The sequence below is a fragment of the Prosopis cineraria genome, unplaced genomic scaffold (assembly GCF_029017545.1).
Source record: "Prosopis cineraria cultivar Desert tree isolate PC_DT_omini unplaced genomic scaffold, ASM2901754v1 PC12, whole genome shotgun sequence".
Lineage (NCBI taxonomy): Eukaryota > Viridiplantae > Streptophyta > Magnoliopsida > Fabales > Fabaceae > Prosopis > Prosopis cineraria.
The window spans coordinates 25486869-25510489 of NW_026555343.1; the positions used below are offsets into that span (position 1 = coordinate 25486869).

The window sequence follows — 23621 nt, forward strand, 5'->3', positions numbered from 1 at the left end:
GTTGGACAGAATTAAGTGAAAGGAGTATCATTGGTCTAGAAATTGTAGAGCAGACCACCCAAAAGATTGCAATGATTAAGCAAAAATTGTTCACAGCTCAAAGCCGACAGAAGAGCTATGCCGATAAAAGGAGACGGCCGTTAGAGTTTGAAGTAGGAGATCATGTATTTTTGAAGGTTTCTCCGGTGACAGGCATTGGTAGATCCATTAAGGCAAAAAAGTTGACACCTAGATTTATGGGCCCGTATAAGATCTTGGAGCGAATTGGATCTACTGCATATAGAGTTGCATTACCTCCACAGATTGCAGGTATCCATAATGTGTTCCACGTATCACAATTGAAGAAATACAACCCGGATCCCTCCCATATTATTGAACCTGAAGAAGTAGAATTGAGAGAGAATTTGACCTTTAGATCTGAACCGGAGCGAATTGAGGACTTTAAGGACAAATAACTGCGCAATAAGACCATCCGACTCGTGAAGGTGATTTGGAAGGGTGAAGCCCTATGTGATGCTACTTGGGAAACCGAGGAGAGCATGAGGCGAGATTATCCACATTTATTTGCTTAAGTACATAGTTTCTAAGCTTACCAGCATTAAATTTTGAGGACAAAATTTCTAAAAGGAGGGGAGAATTGTAACATCCTGATTTTTATATAATAAAGAAATTGTGGAATTTAGGTTTTGAAAAAAAAAATGATAATAATAGGAATTTATATTATTTGAGGTTATTTAGAAATGATATTATGGTTAGGTATTTAATTATAAATTTAAAAATTTAAATTTAAAATCACATAAGCAATATTTAGTTAAGATATAATACATAAATAATTTTTTATTGTGTGTTAAAAAAAAGAGAAGGTAGAAGGAACAAAAAAAGGGGGGGTGGAAGGTTGTTGTTTCTAAGTCCCACATTGGTTAGATGAGGGAAAAGAAGAGGTGCCTTCATGTATAAAAAGGAGGGGGTGTGTGCATTAGGAAGCATGAGAGGCTAAGATGCAATTTAGAGGAAATTGTAACTTTTGGCCCAAAGGTTTGAATAATTAAATTCGAACCTATAGTTCTTTTTTAATATAATTTTGGGACCACAATCCCATTTTTATATTATTTTTCTCTCTTCCTCTCACGTTGCTTGGCGTTTTTCTCGCAAGGGGGGATTATTTTCTTTTTCTTCAGGTATGTTCTAGCTTTCCTGTTTAGATTAGCATTTAAAAATTTATTTAATTACAAAATTAATTTTATAGTTATTTTCTAAATAATATTAGCTTTCTAGTGATATGATTATTTTGTAGGATAGAGTAAATATTCTGATTAGGATTTTTCTATAGGATAGTTAATCTGATGATATGATGGAGTAAAAATATAGGTTAAAACTCTTAGGGATATAATAAATATTATAGAATATTTTCTTGAGGTTGAAACTCATGTTTAAGAATTTTTGAGTTAAAATCTAGATCTATATGATTGAATTTATGTGGAATCTGAGACGTAGGGATAAACCTATGATTATTAAATATTTATGTAAGTATGAATAGGTATTTTTGAGGTTATAGAAAGTGATTTGAGGCTTCAGGATAATTCTAAAATTTTTAATTTATTTTTGGGCGAATTTTTAGAATATAGAAGGATGAAATTGTGATACTAGAAGTAATTTAAGGCTTAAAAATAGTTTATTAGGGTACGAGAATTTTAGAAAAGAATTTGAAAAGTTAAATAAGGCATAAATCTTAAATTAGTGTTAATATGGATTTTAGATCTAAGACTTTCTAACTCTTTAAGTTAGAATTATGCATTTTAATGTAAAATTAATACATAGTATTATAAAATAACTGTGTAGATTGTGTTGACAAAGATAGTGGTGAAAGAGGAGTTGTGAAGGGGAACTTGTTATTCAAGACACAAGGTAACCATTATTAATGTGTTGTGATGAGTGTGTTTGTGAATGGTTATGTGTTGACTTGTTGTTTGAAAAAACTATGAATTATTGAAAATAAATATTGTTATATACTTGTTTGAAATTATTGCCAAGTGGGTCAAAAATTTATTTTTATTTATCATGATGAGATATTATTGTTCGGATATATTCCTGTTTGGATATTTGAATGATGCATGACTTGTCAGGGTATTTTAATGTATGGTGTTAATGGGAATTTCTGTTTGGTTAATTATTACCACGTGGTAAGCCCTCATTGGACCCAATGATTGGCGTGTCGCTTGGTCCAACTCACCTTTGGCTGGGTGATTTGGCGTCTGAGCATGGCGAAAGGAGGATATAAGGTGTAGTCATGCAAATTAAATACTTGTTCGGTTTGTTTGAAAATATTGTTCGGTTAAATGTTTTGTGTACCCACTTAGCAATCGCATGATTAGTTACAATCGCATGCATCATTACATATTAATTTTTGGTTACTGGGACTTTTAAGTCTCATTCCCCGTGGTTAACATTTTTACAGGAGCGAGTCCGGCCGAGAAAGCACCAGAGGTGTAACTATGGTGTATAAGACACCATCTTTTATGTTACCTCTTATTTTGGATTATACAATGTATCTTGTGCCAACTTAGGACATATCTTCTTTGAGAAGCATGTAAACTCTAATCCTTTTTATTAAAAGTATTTATATGACCAAAAGGATTATGTCTGTCCATCTTGATTTATGATCTGATTTGAATATCATGCCATGAGAATCATGTCTGTTCCTCATGGTTTTAATTGTCTTTTGGGATATTTTAATACCTGTGGTATGTCTTGGATGTATCATGGTAAAAAAAAATTCTACCATAATAATGGTTTTAATAATTTGCAAAAAAATTGGTCTATAAATTTGAGGGTGTTACAAACAACATTCAATGCATTGTCATATTTTAATTTGAGTATATATTAAACTAGGGACATATGTGAATTGGACCAACTTAAGATGGCTTGGTCACTTCAAGCTATTTATAATGTATGGGCTATCTAAAACAAGAGTATATTAAGAGTCAAAATCACCTAACTTGCGTCGGTATATTATGATACAAGCATGTATTAGATTTGGACTCTATGTAACGTGAAACACACAAGTATGACTACTATGACAAGCTTGAATTGGCTTGATCATGTTCAAGGCTCTTCAAAATATGGCTTGAAAGTTTTAAGTTATGTAACCCACTTAACTGTATCACATTGGGATCATGCATGGATTAGTTAAGCCACAACTTCAAGCTAACAAATTCAATCATGTATGACATCTTTCTCAGCGTGAATTAGTTAAGACTAATTCAATCATGTATGACATCTTTCTCAGCGTGAATTAGATCACAAAAGCAAATCCTTAAGTAAGAGCTAGTTTAAGCATGTTTATAACTTGACACAAGTGAGTTCTAGCCAAACTTAGAGTATTTTCTTTGACTAAGGGACTTATACCTGCTTGTGTTCAATCCATGACAGGCATGAATCAGAGGCTTATGTCTAGTAAGGCTTCTGGACACTAATTCAAGAGAGTATCAATTCTAACTTAAGCTTGAATTGGATCCACTAAATCCTATAATGTCTTATAAAGGCTGATACATCCATGTATTTATGCCAAGACAATTGTGAAGCACATTTTGAACACCAAATGCATCCTAAGTATTTGACAATAAAGTTCTAAGACATGTGAGCCTATAGTAAGTTCTAATACGATGCATTCTTACTATGCAAAGTAAATTTTACTCTCAAATAGTTTTCACATAAAATTCAAAGAGCAGATAAAACAAATAAACCTATTAAAATTAAACCTTCTCTTGCTCATCATGCTCTTGAGGTTTTGTCACTTAAGATGATAGTAACTTGATTTGTACAAGTACAAACCCCTTTCTCTTAGTTTTGTAATCATCAAAAGACATGGTTCAATATTATGCATAGAAACAAAGGAAGTATTGATTTAATTATAATCCATTCAACTTGAGATGAATGACATTTGAATTATTGTGGGCCAAAACTACAATTAGTGCCACTATGAATGCAAATCCTCTCCTGATGTTATCTGCAACTAGGAACGAATCCCATACAATGGAATTTATGCAATGGCTGGGAAGAAATGAAATTCTCATATAATGTCCCCCAAACATTATTCGCACCATAAAACATACTTAAAAGTAACTGCAGTATTATAGCTTGATAATTAATTATAGAAGGTACCAAAAAGAGATAGGATCAACCTTGGCTAATTGAAACCCCTAAACTTTAATTAAACAAACTCTAGTATAAAATGGAATATTGAGAATAATTTAAATTTGAAAACAAGTAATCAAGGCCTTTACAAACATAAAATCAGAATAGAAATAATTTAGGAAGTATGGGAAAGAGTTGAGCATTAAAAACAAGTTAAACGGGGTTAAAAGGGTAATTTTCACAAAATCTACACCATCCGCTATAGCAAGGTTGCATCCACCATGACTCGTGGTATAGAGGCAACTTGTCATGGTCAAACACTCCATCTAATACAGTCAACACTCGTCGTGCCATCCACCATAGCCAATAGAGCCATTCATCACAGCCAACAAGTCATGACACTAATAGTAAGGACAACTTTTGGATTTCAACTTCAATTGAGGTCATCCAAGTGCCCACATGAAGATAAATGAATATCATAGCTAATGGTACTGGACTTACTATCATCTAGTATCATTTGAGAATTTTGAACAACCAAGAACAAGAGTGCACCACTTCACATCAACTAAGTACCCAACACCCTAAAGTCAAGCCATTAGCCTTATAGCCTAAGAATACAATGTCCACATACATAAAAAAGCATGCTTAAAATTATAAGACTTCAATAATTCATTAATCATAAATTAAACATCCACTTGCACGATTAGCGTTAATTTAAAAACACATGAAGGCCACCAACACAAAAATGCCCACGTTTACAAATAGGGATACATGTATCTTTTAAACGTGTGGGTTAGGGTTGATATAGCTTAAGATTTTACTTATGGTGATTGTGTACTTGTAATTTATATTCAAATTGTATTACGTCTCTTCATATATAGCTTTATCATAGTTTGAATCTATAAATGCTTTTCACACTTCATATGATTCGTTATGTCGAGCAAAATGAAGTTCTAACAATAAAATGATAAGCTCTTCTCCATGAGATCTTTCGAGAGATCTCAATGTAAAGGGAGGGCGAATGAGGTTGATACGATGTGAAAGTTACACCTGATAAATTTTGATTTTATGGAAGTGTTTAGTGAAACATGGAACATAAAAGTTTAGTTATAAACTCATCAAATTTGTGAATTGCATCAATGATCGGTAAATACATTAATTTAGGCCAAGTTTCAGATGATTAACTAGTACACTGTAGTGTTATGCTTAATGGACTAAATGTAAAGGCTTATGATAAATTTGTACTGACGAATGAATCCACTAAACAAGTTTCATTTTTCAACCATCTCTCTCTCTCTCTCTCAATTTCTTATGATAAATTTGAGGTGAGAAAAATAAAAAGAAAACAATTCATTTCTAGAAGACTAGATAACAATTATATTTATAACTAACATCTTTTTTTATCCAATTTGATTATTTCATATAATTATTATTACAAAATGGAGATCTTGAATCAATAAGTTGCACTAGTATTAACATTAGTTACACAAAGAATAGGATGGAAAATTGGAAATTATAATCCCGGCTTGATATCCTGAGAACACTTCAAAAATAATAATTGTAGATACATCAACTTAGATGTTAGCACAGGAAAAATCATTTTCTAGTACACAATATTAGACTATTAAAAAGCTAACATAAAAATCAATTTCATTAACTTTAGAAAGAAATGACTTAAAAAAATAAACCCCTAATGCTAGAGAATAAGTAGTCAAATTACACATTTAAAATTAGCTAGACACTCTATAGTATGAAACTCTAGTCTCTAGCTTTTAACTCTTCCCCCTTAGTCTTACTCTTGTTATCTACTAGAAAAGTACTAATAAATGGGAGCACGGTTATACAATCTCAGTAACCAAACAATTTAATTAAAGCATATAAAAGTGTGGTAGATATAAGAAATGAAAGCATGGAATTGCACTTATCAGTTCATATACTCACAAACATATGCATCAATAATAATTATCATGTATGATCATATGCATCCACCTTATTCTTCTCCTTATATCTCCTAACCAAATCTATGGGCTACCAACTCATATAGGACCAACCCATGTGACTAGATTAGTCTTACTCTTCAATTGTGAGTGGTTACATATCCAAAGGTTTTCATACTCACTCTTGGACCATGAATTCTCCCTTCTCGAATTGCCTAGTCATCATAATTGCCTAACCCACACCATCTCCCATAGGAAACTAGTGATACTAAGCATTGTGCCTAATCCATGCTATTTCTTGTAGGTCAATAACAATACTAAGAACTTCTAATTATTAATATGTGCTAGCCACTACACACAACTCTCAATAGAGGTCACACTATATGAATTTTCATAATGCTCTAAAATCTTCCTCATGAACTCCCAACCATCCATGATCGTACAAATTCAAATCATATGTAATGACATAATCATAGACATCTCAAGTTAAACTCAACCATGAGATCATTATATAGTTTAATATAGCCATAGACATAAACTACAATGATAAGTCACATTTATTAAAAAAAATTCTTATTACTATTGACCAAAAATCATGTTATATTTTTTCAAGTTGCACACTTATTGCATTAATTGTGAAAAATCACCTAAGTTTAGGATTTTGTGCATTAGGAGCATTTTGGTCATAAAATTAAAATTTTGAGAAAATGTTTGAAAAAATTTATCAAGATGCATTTTTAGTATAGAAAAATAATAGTCTAATTAAATTTCTCAAATTCATTTTAGAAAGTTAACTATTTTGAAAAGTCAAAGTTTCAAGTTGACTTCAAGTGCAAGTCATTTTTGTGCATGTTTGGACTTACAATTCTAGAGCTCTTAGTCACGCCCCAAAGCCTCTTTTATGATGTCATAATTATTTTTTATTATTTAAATGCAACATGCCACATATTTGAAAATTAATTTTAATTAAAAATAAAATTATTATCCATATGTTTTGAACTTTGATTTTATGTGTCACATTTATTTATGTTGGGTTACATGCTTGGATTTGGCACATGAGCACCATTAGATTGAAATAATAGATGAGTCAAGAGGCAAAATACTTGAATTTTAGGGTGGAAGTATAAGCATTGCATGGTCTTGCATGCATTGCACTATACTTTGATTAAACTTACTCTCTCTGTCTCTCTCTTAATTTCCTATTTTATTTAGCCTTATTTAATTTAAATTTTTAGACTATGGTAACTCATTATCTTGAGTCATTTACCCTAGTAAAGATTTAAAATTACCCTAGCTCATCTTTCACACAAACCCTAACACTTAAATTAAGCCCATTCACTCTAGACTTGAATTAAACAACCCTAAGGTGTTCATGAGTATGGTTTAGCCATTGTAGAAGGATTGTGCTTAAGCAGATTCCAAGATAACTAGAAGCTAAATCTATAAGAAGTGCTAGGAGGGAAGGAAGTTAGAGGAGTCTTAAAGTGTTTCAAAGAAGCTTGAGGTTATGCCACTCTCCAATCAAACCTAGGTTGATGTAATCTTGTTCTTAAAATTAGGAGCATTGTTACACCTTATTTTTATTAACTAAAATTGCTATTGACTTATTGGTTTATTGTTCTCCACTTGATTTTCCTTTGTGTAGTTGCTGAAAATTTTCTCCAATACATTGTAATTCATATAAATATATGTTTTATGTGTCTTATATTGGCTATGCATAAATACATTTAGTTAGTGTTTGATAAAATATCTTGTGTGCAAAATTGTGCCTTAGACTTACCATAGGCTGAGCTACACTTAAGGGAATCTAAGCTAGATTTTGATCACTTTGCACCTAGTTAAGGAATTGATTAGAGACTTGTACAAAATTGTGCAAGGACTAAGTTAATTGAATTGGTTAGGAAGACACACTTATACAAAATTGTGTAAGGGGTTTTATTCGATCAAGAGAGTAAAAGTTAACCTCAACTTAAGTAAAAAGAATAATAGACAAAGAATTTAACATCCAATAACTCTTAGGAGTCCACTTTAGAAAGGTTTAAACACTCCCAATTCCATTTCACTAGTTAATTAGGTTTTTAATTAAATTTTCCTATTTAGGTTAATTAGTTAAAATCAACCAACTCTTAGTTTAGTTCACTAGTTTAGCTTCAATTAACCTTTGTTAGCCTCTTTAGTAAAGAATGACCTAGGTTTCCACTAGTATTATATTAATGTTAACTTAGCTATTTTGGAGTATAAGCGACCATCACTTCTATTTGACTACTCAACTCATCATATATTCGAGCTCAAGCTTATATAGTTATGATCATATAATCATATATTAGAACATGCCACAATAAAAAATCCAATCTAATACATACATGAATCCCAAATCATGAAATTAACTCATCCATGCAAGCAATCATGCTTAATTGATTGCCAAATATCTCATGCCATAAACATACCAACTCATAAGTTGCAAATACAATCATATACTAAACCTCCCGATTACCTCAACCCTTAAACTACCACACTAAAAGTACAATTTAGATTCCAGGGAGCTTTCTAGCAACCCAAATAGCTTTAAGAGCGGCCAATCTATAGATTGGGTTGAAAAATATCATAAATGACTAATCATCATTAATTAACACTTAATTAAAATTAAAGCCTAAAACCCCTATTAAGGACATTAACTATAGACAACCTCATTTCTCATTTCTATTAACTTATTTAACCTTCATTAAGCTTAACTCACAATATTAAACCACTTTATTAGATTAATCTAGTTTATTTAGTATTAGGGTTAACTCTAAGCCTATTATTAACACCCATGACCACTGTTATTAACATAAAATAATGATTATAAATGTAGAAAAACTCCCCTAGACTCTGTTAAAGTCATTAGAATGGGTAGAACCTTGCACTAGGTTAGAACATTACCCCCACAACCGCAACAACTTGTAGCAAATGCATAAAGAAGAGAGGAGAAAAGAAAAGGAAGCTTACCTAGTGATAGCTTCCAAACTAGTATCCAAAAGTCTCCTACTATAAACCCTAGTAGAAACTGTCATCCTTCTTCGCTCTCTTAACCTCCCCCTTTTGATTTTGCTACTTCTAGAATGCATTTTTGGAGTTTTAAATTTCGATGGGTCCAACGTAGTACATAGTGTAACATCTTAAACTTTTTTTTTGAACCTAGGAATTAATTAAAAGTTAATTATTAAATTTCAATATTAATTATGTTCTTTGTGTTTTTGAATCACTAATGGATTTATTGAAATATTGGATAACCTTAGGATTAGGCTAGGATAGGTATTGGGACAATCGAGCCCAAGTTAGGAAACAAATTATGGATTAGGCTACTAAGCCATACACCACAATGGATAAGGCATTTTTGAAGTTAAATGACATGTTGAGAAAACTCAAGGAATACGTCTTGAGTCTACTACGGTTCATGATTTTTAGCCGTTAAAGGTGTTTTTACGCTAGAGAAAAGCAATGTAAGCTTCTTAATAACCCTCTTTACATCCCAACACAATTTTTTATATGGTTTTTGATGTTAGGAGATGGTGAATCCATCCCTCTTTAGGTTTAAAAAAAGCCATTGAGTTTATTTAAGCTAATAGGAGTTGATTTAAGTCTTTAGACCTATAATTAGTGGTTTTTATGATGTTTTAGAGTTGGGCTTTAAGGTTTAGGCAAACCTTAGTCTCTAAAATAGATGTTGGGAGTAATGTGGACCATTGTTTGGTGTTATTTAACCCCATGGAAGCTAAATAAAGCTAATTGAAGGTTGTTAAGGTTTTGGTTATGGTAAAGTTTGAAGTTTTGAATTTATGTTAACTAATTAGAGCTAAAAAGTGTATATATTAGAATTGAAATTGATTGAATAGTATTTTAATTTGTAGATTTACAATGTTTGAATATTTTTTGAGCAAGAGAAGGTTATTAGAGTTGATAAAATCCACAGGTAACTCTTTTTGGTAACAAAAAGGTTAAAGTAACTGAATAATCTAGTCTTCTTATTTTCTTACTCAAATTTGTTTGTCAGTTTTGTGAAGATTGAATGTTATTTTGATTATAATTGTGTGTGTGTGTGTGTGAGTTTATATATGTATATATATAAAAGCATGTTTTGTCTTAGAAAATTATGTGAAGTGAGAAATGGTTTTACAAATAATTACTCATATAATATAATTGAGAAAATGTTTGCAAAGATAATTGTGCTAAAGATTGATCATGATTGTTTTATTGTAAAAGGTGTGAATGTAATGAGCATGTATGTATGTAGGTAATGCATATGAAATTGCATTGTTGTACTATTTGGCATGATCATGTTGAGAGGGTGGGAGTTAAGCCAAGGCAATATTTTAAATCCATATAGTACCTACAAAACCACAAGAGGCCTCAATGATCAGTTACTATTATTATCCAATACTCATACAAGCTCTCATCATCTCTTGTTGTATCTCATATATTGATGAAAATCAGGCAAAATCAACCCTTTTGGATTTACCAATTACCTGTGTTCCTTGATCTTTCCTACTTACTTAAAGAGTCTAATAAAAATCTTAATCTACATTCCAACACATAATCTTGTCAATGATCATCTAATTCTACCATTTTCTAAATAACCACATTACTCAAAACTCCCAAAACTCCATAATATTCTTTGTATCCAAAACATTCTTAGCTATACATTAGTTCTAACAAATTTTCATTAGTCTAACCAACACTATTTTTAAATTCCATTTTCCTTAATTTATCATTTCCACAATAAGGGTTTGTCTAAATAACGTCATCCACTCATAAAAACTTTATATAAACCCTAATTAAAGGTTTATAAAGTAAAACAAAGTTCTAAAAATCCCATTAATCCTATTTGAATCAGTTATAACCTTTCCTAAGTCTAGTTCTAACTTAGAAACTTCCAAAACCTAAATGAAAATCAAGCTTAAGAGAGAGGAGAATAAGATAGAGAGTTACATTAATGATTCCTAGCCCCAAACACCCCCTGAGGTCAATTTTAGCTTGCACTAGCAAACCAACCACAAGCTCCTTTGTTTCCACCTTTTTCTTTCTTTTTCTCAAGCTATTTCTTCAAATCTAATTATCTCAAATTTTGAACATTTGCTACAATAAACAGTGTCATGTATCACAATAAATGACATAATAGGCTAAGTCTAAACTTGGCTTCCTCCATTTTGTGCCCCCTATTCACTTCTAAGGTTACTAGCATGTCCAATAAACCCATTAGTCCTCCTTAATTATTTATAACTTACTTAAAAATAGTGTCCAATTCACCCATATCCAATTAAATCTTCAAAGATAAAATATACTTTTGGTCTTCTAAGTTTATACAAGGTTTCAATTTGATCTCATAATTTTATAAAGTATCTTTTCAGTCTCTTAACCCTAACATTGTTAGCTTAACATCATTATTTTTTATACTCATCATTGTTATTTTAAAAAGAGTTAAAGTATAAATTTACCCCTAAAGTTTTTTCACAAGCGCAATTGGTATCCTAAAGTATTTAAAGGTGTAATTTTGCCCTAACATTTTAAAAAATGGTACAAATTTTCCCTATTATGAAAAACTTATTATGTTGACAGTTAACATTAACTTTTTGACTAATTTAGCTACCAAATTACTTACTAGGTGTGATGTGTCTATTTTAAAAAATTAAAAAAATTAAAAAGTTGAAAGATAGAAATCTCTCTCCCTCTTCCTCTTCCAAATTGAATGGTTCATCTTCTTTCTTCCTCTTTTAGATCCTCCTCCCTTTGATTCCTTTTCTCCTCTTCATAATCTACCTCCATCCCTCATGTTGGTCAATTTGACTTGTTGCCATTACCTTTAGTTGCTCCATAGGGGACTCATGGGTAGTAATTATTTGCGGATCTTCAATCTAGATTAGGAAAGGGAAGATTAGTTTCCCATAAACCTATGATTGAGAATGCAAGAATGGAGAATTTGAGATTTATTACCTAACTTCATGGTGGCAATGGCGAATCCAAAGGTCCTATATGAGAGCATTAAATGTCATTGTGGACCACCAGTAAGCATGATGGTGTCACTCTATCTTACTATCTTAGCCTCGCACTCACAATCTTCCTCTTCTCATACCTCCTAACCTATCACCATCGACCATCTCTAATCTCTCTATCAGTGCTAAACTATGAGGGCAACACCCTTTTTATAGCTCATATGTGATGCCTCCTCTTATTAGACCCTCACTTCTCATATCGTGAATCTCTGTTGTGTGAATCTACATTTGTAGTTAAGTTCAATTTCCCCTTTAAGTGCTTTACTTCTCTCTAAATTGCTCTGATATTTTGATATGAACATAGCTTATCAAAGCACAGCATAGAGTGAAGAGTGTGAGTGATTGCTGGGGTAGGGTTTTTAGTTTCACCAAGTCATATGGGTCTTTTAGTTTCTATGGTGATTGTAACAGTGAGTAAACAAAGATCTGTGTGGTTGAATTTTTTGGTTTTTTTCTAAAAAGTTTTTCAATCACATGGTACTACCTTTTGCTTTTGTTTCTTAATCTTTGGTAAATTAATTGATTGCTTACATATTGTTTTGCCTTTTGCATGATTGAAATTTGATTTGGAATTAGTTGATATGCCCAGAATATTGCCTTTTGCACATTGTTATTTGTCTGAAGTGGTGAATATTGTGCCTTCATCTTGTACGTTCTGCTTCCATAGTCTAGGTTGTTGAATTGCTTCCATGGTCACTGGAGATATACAAGGGAAATGAAGCATTATGATTGTTGATAGATGTATAAGGGAAACAAAAAGGTGAAGATAAGTCAAGTAGATACCACGTGGATGTGCCCCATTAGCATTTTTAGTTTAAATAAATAGTCAAATTATATGCCATATGGTAGATAATGGTCAAAATATGAATCTACTAGTTCGGGGCAAATTCATACCACTTTTTAAAAAACATCAGGATGAAAGCGCTTCTTTAAATACTTTAGGATACTGACAGTGATGGTTGCTTACACTCCAAAATAGTTAAGTTAACACTAATATGGTACTAGTGGCAACCTAGGTTATTCTTTACTAAGGAGGCTAACTAGGGTTAATTAAGGCTAAACTAGTGAACTAAAATAACTAAGAGTTGATTGATTTTAACTAATTAAACTGAATAGACATATTTAACTAAAAACTTAATTAACTAGTGAAATAAAAATTGGAGTATTTAAACCTTTCTAAAATAGAGTCCTAGGAGATATGAGATGCTAGATTTCTTGTCTCATCTTTTTAAATAGGCTTAGTTTAATTTTCACTCTATTGATCGAATAAAATCCTGCATAAAATTTTGCATAAGTGTGCCTTTCTAACTAATTTAATTAACTAAGACCTTGTACAAGTTTGTTCAAGTTCCTGATCAATTCCTTAGCTACGTGCAAAGTAAACAAAATCTCTCTTAGTTTCCTTTAAGTACAGCTCGGCCTATCAAACAAGATATTCTTGTGAATTACAATTTATTGGATAAAATTTCTAGCAATTACACAAAGGGAAATCAAGTGAAAAAATAATCAACCAACAATTCAAATACTAATTTTGGTCAATAAAAACAAGATATAACAATGCTCTTAATTTTAAAAATAAGAATACATCAACTTGGGTTTGGTTAGAGAGTGGCGTGACCCTTTACCTTCCTTGAGAAACTTTAGGACTCCTCTAGCATCCTTTCCTCCTAGCACTTCCTGTAAATTTAGCCTATAGTCATCTTACAATTCACTTGAGCAATTCTTCCTCTTGGTTAAACCATAGTCCATGAACACCTTGAAGATTTTGAGCCAAACCAAGAAACAAAGCATAACGGTTTGAGGTGTGAGATGAGGGAAGAAGAAAAGTGGAGTTGGATTAGGGTTTGATGGTTGGATCATGAAATATAGAAGAGAGAAGGTAAGATGGAGATGAAGAACATGAAGAATGTTTAAGGGAAAATGGAGGAGGGTGGCATGAATTTTGGATGGGAATGGAATGAATGGAACACAAATGAAACTAGGGTAGTTTAATCTAAGTTTAGGGTAAATGGGCCCAATTCAAGTGTTTAGGATTTAGGTGAAAAATGAGGTAGGGTAAATTTTAATCTTCACTAGGGTGAATGGCTGAACACAATGAGTTACCATGGTCTAAAAATTTGAATTAAATAAGGCTAAAGAAAATAGGAAATTAAGAGAGAGAGTGAATGGAATCAAAGTGTGGTATAATATATGTAAGATCATACAAAGCTTGTTCTTTCACCCCAAAACTCAAGTATTTTGCCTCTTGGCTCATCTAGTATTTCCAAACCAATAGTCCTCATGTGCTAAATCCAAGTGTGTAATGCTACACAAATAAATGTAACACACAAGATCAAAATTCAAAGCAAATAGAGAATAATTACATTTTCAATTAAAATTAATTTCCAAATATGTGGCACAATGCAATTAAATAATAAAAATTAATTATAACATCATAAAAGAGGTATGGGACGTGACTTTAAACCCTAAAAATGTAAGCCCACACATCCACAAAAATGACCTAGTTCAAATGCAAGAAATTAGGTCAACCCAAAACTTTGACCAACATGATTTTTTATGACCAAAAGTCTAATTTTATGATCAAAATGCTCCTAATACATAAAATCCTACACTTAGGTGATTTTTCACAATCAATGCAATAAGTGTGCCATTTGGGCAAATATAACATGTTTTTTGTCAATAATAATAAGAAGAAAACATGTGTAATAAATGTAACTTATCAGATACCAATTGTGCATGCGGAAAAACTTTAGGGGCAAACTTATACTTTAACCCTTTTAAAAATAATTAAACTTAATATGTCAATATTTAAAAATATTTTTTCCAATATTTAAAAGTTTATTGTACAATTTTTTTGTGATAAAATTAATAGTGTTAGGATTAAATGATTGAAAAGATACCTTATAAAATTAAAACACTAAAATGAAACCTTGTATAAAATTAAAGAACTAAAAGTATACTTTAGCCAATATCCATTTTACTACCCTTTACTACCTTAATTATTCCTAAGTTAAAAATTAGGAGAATTACTTTAAGGTCCTATTCAAGATAATTAATTACTCTTAAGTTCATTAACAACTGAGCCTAGGGGAATGGCAACACAATGGACCTGTGCATAATTAAGTATCTTGAGTAGAACTTGTAACATCTTGATTTTTTTTAGATAAAAAAAAATTTTTGTGAAATTTAAATTTTTATTAAAAAAATGATGATAATAATAGGAATTTATATTATTTGAGATTATTTAGAAATAATAATATGGTTAGAAATTTAATTATGAATTTAAAACTTAGGTTTAAAAATTATATAAGAAATATTTTATTAAAATATAATTTTAAGATTTAGAATAATAAAAAAATATATATGTGTGTGTGTGTGAATAAAAAAAAAGAAAGAAAGTAAAAAAAAAGGTACTGTGGAAGTCCCACATCATTTAGATGTGGGAAGATGAGGCGCCTCCTCACATATAAAAGGAGGAGGCGCAATAAATTTTTAAATGCTAATCTAAACAGGAAAGTTAGAACATACTTGAAGAAAAAGAAACTATGTAATAATATAAAAATGGGATTGTGGGTCCTAAAATTATATTATTAAAAAAACTATGTGATATGATTATTTTGTAGGATAGAGCAAATATTCTGATTAGGATTTTTCTATAGGATAGTTAATCTAATGATATGATGGATTAAAAATATAGGTTAAAGCTCTTAGGAATATAATAAATATCATAGAATATTTTCTTGAGGTTGAAACTCATGTTTAAGAATTTTTGAGTTAAAATCTAGATCTATATTGTTGAAATTATATTGAATCTGAGATGTAGGGTTGAACCTCTAATTATTAAATAGTTATTTAAGTATGAATAGGTATTTTTGAGGTTATAGAAAGGTGATTTAAGGCTTCAAGATAATTCTAAAATTTTTAATTTATTTTTGAACGAATTTTTAGAATATAGATGGATGAAATTGTGATACTAGAAATGATTTGAGGCTTAAAAATAGTTTATTAGGGTACGAGAATTTTAGAGAAGAATTTGGGAAGTTAAATGAGGCATAAATCTTAAATTAGTGTTAATATGGATTTTAGATCTAAGACTTTCTAACTTTTTAATTTAGAGTTATTTATTAATTTCAATGAAAAATTAATATATAGTGTTGTGAAATAATTATGTAGATTATATTGACAAAGATAGTGGTGAAAGAGGAGTTATGAGGGGAACTTGTTATTTAAGACACAAGGTAACCATTATTAATGTGTTGTGATGGGTGTGTTTGTGAATGGTTATGTGTTGTTTTATTGTTTGGAAAAATTATGAATTATTGAAAATAAATACTGTATATACTTGTTTGAAATTATTGCCAAGTGGGTGAAAAATTTATTTTTGTTTATCATGATGAGATATTATTGTTCGGATATATTTCTGTTTGGATATTTGAATGATGCATGACTTGTCAGGATATTTTAATGTATGGTGTTAATGGAAATTTCTGTTCGGTTAATTATTACCACGTGGTAAGCCCTCATTGGACCCAATGAGTGGCGTGTCGCTTGGTCCAACTCACCTTTGGCTGGGTGATTTGGCGTCCGAGCATGGCGAAAGGAGGATATAAGGTGCAGTCATGCAAATTAAATACTTGTTCGGTTTATTTGGAAATATTGTTCGGTTAAATGTTTTTGTGTGCCCACTTAGCAATCGCATGATTAGTTACATCCGCATGCATTATTACATATTAATTTTTGGTTACTGGGACTTTTAAGTCTCATTTCCCGTGGTTAATATTTTTACAGGAACTATGGTGTAACTATGGTGTATGAGACACCATCTTTTACATTGTCTCTTATTTTGGATTATACAATGTATCTTGTGCCAACTTAGGACATATCTTCTTTGAGAAGCATGTAAACTCTAATCCTTTTTATTAAAAGTATTTATATGATCAAGAGGATTATGTCTGTCCCTCTTGATTTATGGTCTGATTTGAATATCATGCCATGAGGATCATGTCTGTCTCTCATGGTTCTAATTGCTTTTTGGGATATTTTAAGACCTGTGGTATGTCTTGGATGTATTATGGTAAAAACAAAAAAATTTTCTACCATGATAATGGTTTTAATAATTTACAAAAAATTGGTTTGTAAATTTGAGAGTGTTACAGAACTTGTGTGTAATCCTCTCTTAAAAATTCAAGATATTACAGTCTTATCATGTATTGTGATTGCAAATATCCAATTGAAAATTGCTAGTTGAAAATTTTCAAGAGGTTTCTATAGGATTGGATGTAGGTTAAATGATTAGATTGAATCAAGATAAATATCTCGTGTCATATTCTCCATCTTTGCTTGTTTTATATTACTTGTCCCTTGTATGTTTTATATACTACAACATCTTTTTTGGAAACTTTTCCCTCGCAACAATTATGAAAATGTTGCCTGATGTATTGAATAAACAATAATTTTTCATGTCTTAATATTATTCCTATTATAACCGATAAATATTTAGCAATACTGTTAGATTAAAATTTTTAAATAGAAAACATAAAAATGGTTGCCTATAAAAATAATTTTATTGCAATATTATAAAATTGTTCCATGTTCTAATAGTCAAAAAATAAATAAATATTTCCTTTAATTTTTTCTTTTTGCAACATTTATATATATATATATATATATCAATTCATTCATTTTTTATATTTTTTCTATACTTAATTGCTAATTAATTTATTAATATACTAATTAGATAACTTCAAAATTATACATGAAAAATTGATTATAGAAACATTAAAAATCACTTTAATTAAAAGAGTCAAATCACAAAATAATAATTATAAATAAATTATTCGTGATTGTGAATTTTTTCTGCCAAATTGTTTGGTCAAACAAGCAGGGGTCATTTTCACTCGAGGGTAACGGATATGTTCTCCACTTTGGATGGTTAAAATTATTTTAGCATTTCAAGTATAAGATTGTAAGGTTGGCACTCAATTAATGACAATTAAAAATTTTAGACTCACACCATACAAATCTTTATCATATGTCTTGTCTTCATGGTTTTCATGCACATTGGACACTTGTTGTACGTCGGTTGAAAGAGTAGGCAAAAAGGTGGCAAATTTTTCAAAGTCTTTAGTGGATTAGTTTTAAGCTTACTTCTACCAAAATATGTCCTCATTTTTTCTATTGTCTTGAAATTGATAGAAACTATATGAATTAAATTGCATAAATTTTATAATAATTTTTGAATTATATATTTCATTTTTTTCTTATTTTTAAATTACTTAAGATATTTTAATTTTCAAGTTTTAAAATAAATATACCTTTAATTATCTCTGGTGTATAAATATTTATATATACAAAATAAAAATATAAAATATGCCAATAATAATAAAGTTATGTAGAATGAACTAGATGTAACTTAAGTATCGAAATAATTATGATTTTTATGTTGGGAGAGCTTCACTTGTACATGATACTAGATGATTTATTAAAAAAAAATGATATATAAATAATATGTAGGAATCTTTATAATAAACTCTATATGCGCTGTAAAACCTGTCTTGACTCTAGCTCTAATTCATCTAAATTTTTTCTAATAAAACATGATAACAAGAGATCACCTGGAGGCAGAGATTTCTTTTCTTTTTTCTTTTTTGTTTTCTTTTACGAGATATATGATATTTAAAAGAGAATAAAAAGAGAAATAGGGTGACTTGAGACGTCATTGATGGTATCGCTTTTTACAATTGAAGAAAGCAAAGAATAATTGGCCAAAAAAATAGAGAAGATAGCAAAGAATATATGGATAAACTTTAAATTTTAAATTTTAAAATTGTCCAAATTTGACAATGAGTCCGCTAAGCTTTCAAATATGTGTAAATGGCTTCAATGGCATTAATTAATTTATTATTTTATTAGCAAGTGTAGCTTGTTAGGTTGCTTTTCCGTTCGTAACAAGGACAGATCCAGAGTGATGAACAGGGGAAAATTTTTAAATAAGGTGAAATAAGAGATGTCAAATCAATTTTAGCAATTTTTATAAAGAAAAATTAAATAATTTTCAGGGGATGAAAAACAATTTTTTGGGGGGGGGGGGAGCACCCTTGCTTCCCCATGGATCGTTCCTTTTTCGGGATATAAAAAACTTTAACCTTTTAAATTCATTACTCATTATATAAATAATTCCTAGTAATCCCAATTTAAAAGGTCTGCTTTTATTCATAAGAAAATAAAAAATAAAGGCATTCATGTTATCACATAACTAATTAACAATATTTGGATCTTGGATTAGCTTTCATCATTGAGGAGCAATTTTATTACCAATTTTTCAGGTACAATCTTTATTACCAATTTAGGAACATATTAATCCTAAATATGAGATATTTTGTGATGGAATATTATGACTTAAGAATGACCTTATGGTAAATGTTGGCATCCCTAAACAGTGACATTTTTTGGGTTTGAACTTTTGGCTTGCAAGTGGTCAAATTGAATGGAGAAAGAGAAAGCAATTACATGCAAACAAATTGGACGGAAAGATATCTTCCTTCATTATTATTAATTTTCATCGCAATAATGATTTTTTTTTTGGCAAAATCGTCGCGATATAATATAATAATTGTCCACTTCCAAGGTACTATTTAAAAACCATACTGGTCAATATGTTAGTTCAAAAGCTAATAAATAAAACATTTTATTAAATCGAGTCAAGACAATGGTATGGTTTAATCATGGTTTGGAAACCCGGACCGAACCGGCCGGGTCAACTCAGAAACCGGCGACCTGGTCCCTTGTCCGGTCTAGGTTTATGGCTAAACCAGTGTGAGGTTGACTCGGATTAACTCGGTCACCCGGGTTCAACCCAGTATGAACCGGACAACCCGATGGGTTGACTGGGTTAATCAAGTTGATTTTTTTTAAGTTGAACCCCCAAAACAACGTCGTTTTGGGGGAATTTTTTTTTCAAAGCCTGCCGGCCTGCCCTGACGAAATGAAAGAAAAATAGAGACTCAAGAAATGAGGAACAGGTAACAACCGAACAGGGTTCACCTTCGCCAGTCACCACTTCACTGAGGCTTCCAAAAAAAAAAGGGCACGGCACGAGCATCAGATTCAAATCAGCATCAGCATCACTCAGTCGCCCACTCGCCTTCACCACTTCACTGACTCAGAATCAGAATATCAAATCTAAGATCACTGATCACTCAGTCATCTGCATCGTCTCTTCATCTCTCGTCCACTCACTCAATCGCCCTTATGCTCTGTCTCTGACCTTTGTCTCTTCTCCAATTCTCCTCTTCTCTTCTCTAATCGATCTAAAATCAGAGGCAGAGCACGCACAGGAGACACATTTCATTGTCCCAATCCGTAGTTCTTCACTTCTTCTCAACAGCGTTGAGCGTTCAGCTTTAGCCCATTGCAGTGGTTCAGCAGCTCGTGCTCGACTTTCAGCATCAGGTCAGTGTCAGTTTCACTGTATCTCGTGCTGGACTCTATTTTTATTTCTTGGTTTAGCTCCTGATTATTGTTTCTTTGCCTGATTGTTGTTTCTTGAACTATATTGCTTTTGCCACTAAGTAAGCTAATTGCTTTCTTGAACTATATTTGCTGGAAGTTTTTGTAGTTTGGTCAGGCTTCACTGTAGGATCTGTTTCATAACAGATCACTAGGAGATATCAGATGTGCTTGTCTTATGTAAAAATAATGTATGATTGAGAACAGATTTAAAGATATTCTAAATTTGAGTTCTGAATTTTGAATGTAAAGTATCAAATTATGTCGCCCTTGCATCCCATCATTTCACCTTTATCTTTGTTTTCCTATGGTGTTGTGATTGGTTTCTCACTGCCTCCATGACACACACTACAGATGATTGTATGATTGAGAACAAATTTAAAGATTTTGCTCGTGATTGTTGTCTCTTTTTGTTATTGTTGTTTTTAAATATGATTCAGCTTACCTCTTCTTATGCCTAGTTGTTTCTCGATTCACCTTTATTGCTAATTTATTATTTGAATTTTGCATTTGTGTTAAAAAATAAAATTGAAGCTTTGTCTTTAGCTTGTAGAATAAAATATAATCATAGTATTAATTATGGATATTGGAAGTAGTCCTAGTGATAAAATGAGAATCTTACCTCTAATTCCAATGATCCCCATCCTAGTGGTAATGACTCAACGTGTGAGGCCCTATCTGTGCGTGGAAAAACTGATCCTGCTTAGGCACATGTTTCCTTAAGAAAAGAGGGCAAGAAAAATATATATACTTGCCTTTATTGTGCATCAAGTTATGGAGGAGGTGGGATTAACATAATGAAGCAACATCTTGCTGGTGTGAGTGGTCAAGTAGCTTCTTGTAAGAAAGTTCCTCATGATGTACATCACAGGATGGTTGAGTCTTTGAAAGGTGGGAGAAAAAGGAAGGTTGATGATAGAAAAGAATAAGAACATGAACAAGAACAAGTAGACATTGGGGACCTCGAAACTAATGATCTAATTGCTCCTACTCCAATTAAGACAGTCCCTGAGAGAAGTGCCAATAAGAGGCAAGCTTCTACTGCTTTAGTTGAAAATTATTTTGCCCTTAGGACAACTCCTGGTTCCCAACCTAGCATCATGAGTGTGCTTGCAACAAAAGAAGCACAATACAATGCAAAAATGACTATTGCTGAATGGGCTATCGTCAATTGTATTCCATTTAATGCATTAGATTGCCCTTTATTTCAAAAAGCTATAAATGCTATTGCTTCAATTGGGCCGAGATTCAAGGCCCCTAATACTTATGAATTTAGAATCAATTTGTTGACAGATTGGAAAAAAGGAATGTCAATTACTTATTGAGAGTCATCGAGCTAAATGGAAAAACACTGGATGTACACTCATGGCTGATGGTTGGACAGATGTGAGGCAGCGAACTTTAATTAATTTCTTAGTCTATTCTACATATGGAATGGTTTTTGTGAAATCTGTTGATGCTTCAAATTTGGTAAAAGATGCTAGGACTTTGTTCTCGTTGTTCTGTGAAGTGATTGAGTGGGTTGGTCCCAAGAACATTATTCACATGGTGACTAATAATGCTGCAAATTATGTAGCATGTGGCAAGTTGATTAAGGAAAAATATAAAAACATTTATTGGTCACCTTGTGCTGCACATTGTTTGAACCTTACTTTAAAAGATATAGCAAGCTTAGACAATGTGTCAGCACTTGCCAATAAGGCATCAAAGATAACTATTTTTATTTATAATCATATGATCTTCTTGTCATGGCTTAGGAAAAGACTAGGTTGGAAAGAAATTGTGTGTCCTGGTGCAACAAGATTTGCTACTACATTTATCACGTTGCATAGCATATATATGCATAAGCATGACTTGCAAGCTTTGGTGACTGATAAGCACTTTGTAGATCACAAATTGTCAAAGACTCAAGCTAGAATAATTGTTACTACCATCATATTAGATAATGGCTTTTGGGGTGATTGCTTAGAAATTGTGAAGGTTGTGTCTCCTCTTATAAAGTTGTTGAGAATTGTGAATTTAGATGAGAAGCCTTCTTTGCCTTCTGTTTATGAAGGCATGCAAAGGGCAAAAAAGGCAATCAAGGCAACATTCAATAATAAGAAAGATTATTACAAGCCTTACAAAAACATTATTCAAGCTCGATGGGATAAGCACTTTAAGACAAATCTTCATGCAGCGGCGTATTTGTTGAATCCTGCATTCTTGTATGATGAGAACTTTATTCACAAGAGAAGGTTAATGGATGCAATGCTTGACGTGTTTGAGTCTAATGAAAGTGAAGAAATTGATTATATTGTGATGATGAAGCAGTTGAGTTTGTATCGTGATCATAAAAGTCTTTTAACAAAACTTCATGTCAGAGAGCAGCCCAAAAATTAAATCCTTGTGAGTATTCATATTTATTATTTAACATGTCTATGGTAATTTTAGTTATTATATAATTAACACCTAACTAAATGTTTTTTATTTACAGATGAATGGTGGTCATTTTATGGAGGTTCTGTTCCAGAATTGCAAACTCTTGCAATACGCATTCTTAGCCAAACTTCTTCTTCTTCTGGCTGTGAAAGAAATTGGAGTTTGTTTGAACGCATCCATACCAAAAGACGAAATAGATTACAACATTAAAGATTGAATGATTTGGTTTTTACAAATTATAATTTGCGATTAAAGCATAGGTAAAAATTAGAGTTTTGAATGGCAATGCTTTTATATGCGATGTTTCTTTTCTTTTCTTCTTATTAGTTTATTTTTAATGGCATGGATAGATTATTGTTATCTTAACATTTAATATGTAGTTTTATGTGCTATTATGGGAAGATGGGTAGCATAACAAATTCAAAATGCATGATGCACGGGGAAGGGATTACATGTGCATGTACATATTCATATGTTTTGCGTGCGTCTCAGTTTCATGATGCTGTATTTTTTTATTGTTTATCATATTTAATTGCTTTATTTTTTTTTCAAGGAGTCAATTGAGAAAAAATAAAAGTTATGATCCCATTGA

General features: G+C 31.5%; 1 protein-coding gene across 1 annotated transcript; it reads left to right on the plus strand.

Moving 5' to 3' along the window:
* The first annotated feature begins 21405 nt into the window (after positions 1-21405).
* On the plus strand, positions 21406-23246 carry LOC129289193 (uncharacterized). Its single transcript, XM_054925996.1, has 4 exons — positions 21406-21499; positions 21614-21774; positions 21902-22966; positions 23085-23246. The coding sequence occupies exons 1-4, from the start codon at positions 21406-21408 to the stop codon at positions 23244-23246; spliced, it is 1482 nt and encodes a 493-aa protein (XP_054781971.1).
* Positions 23247-23621: the final 375 nt, after the last annotated feature.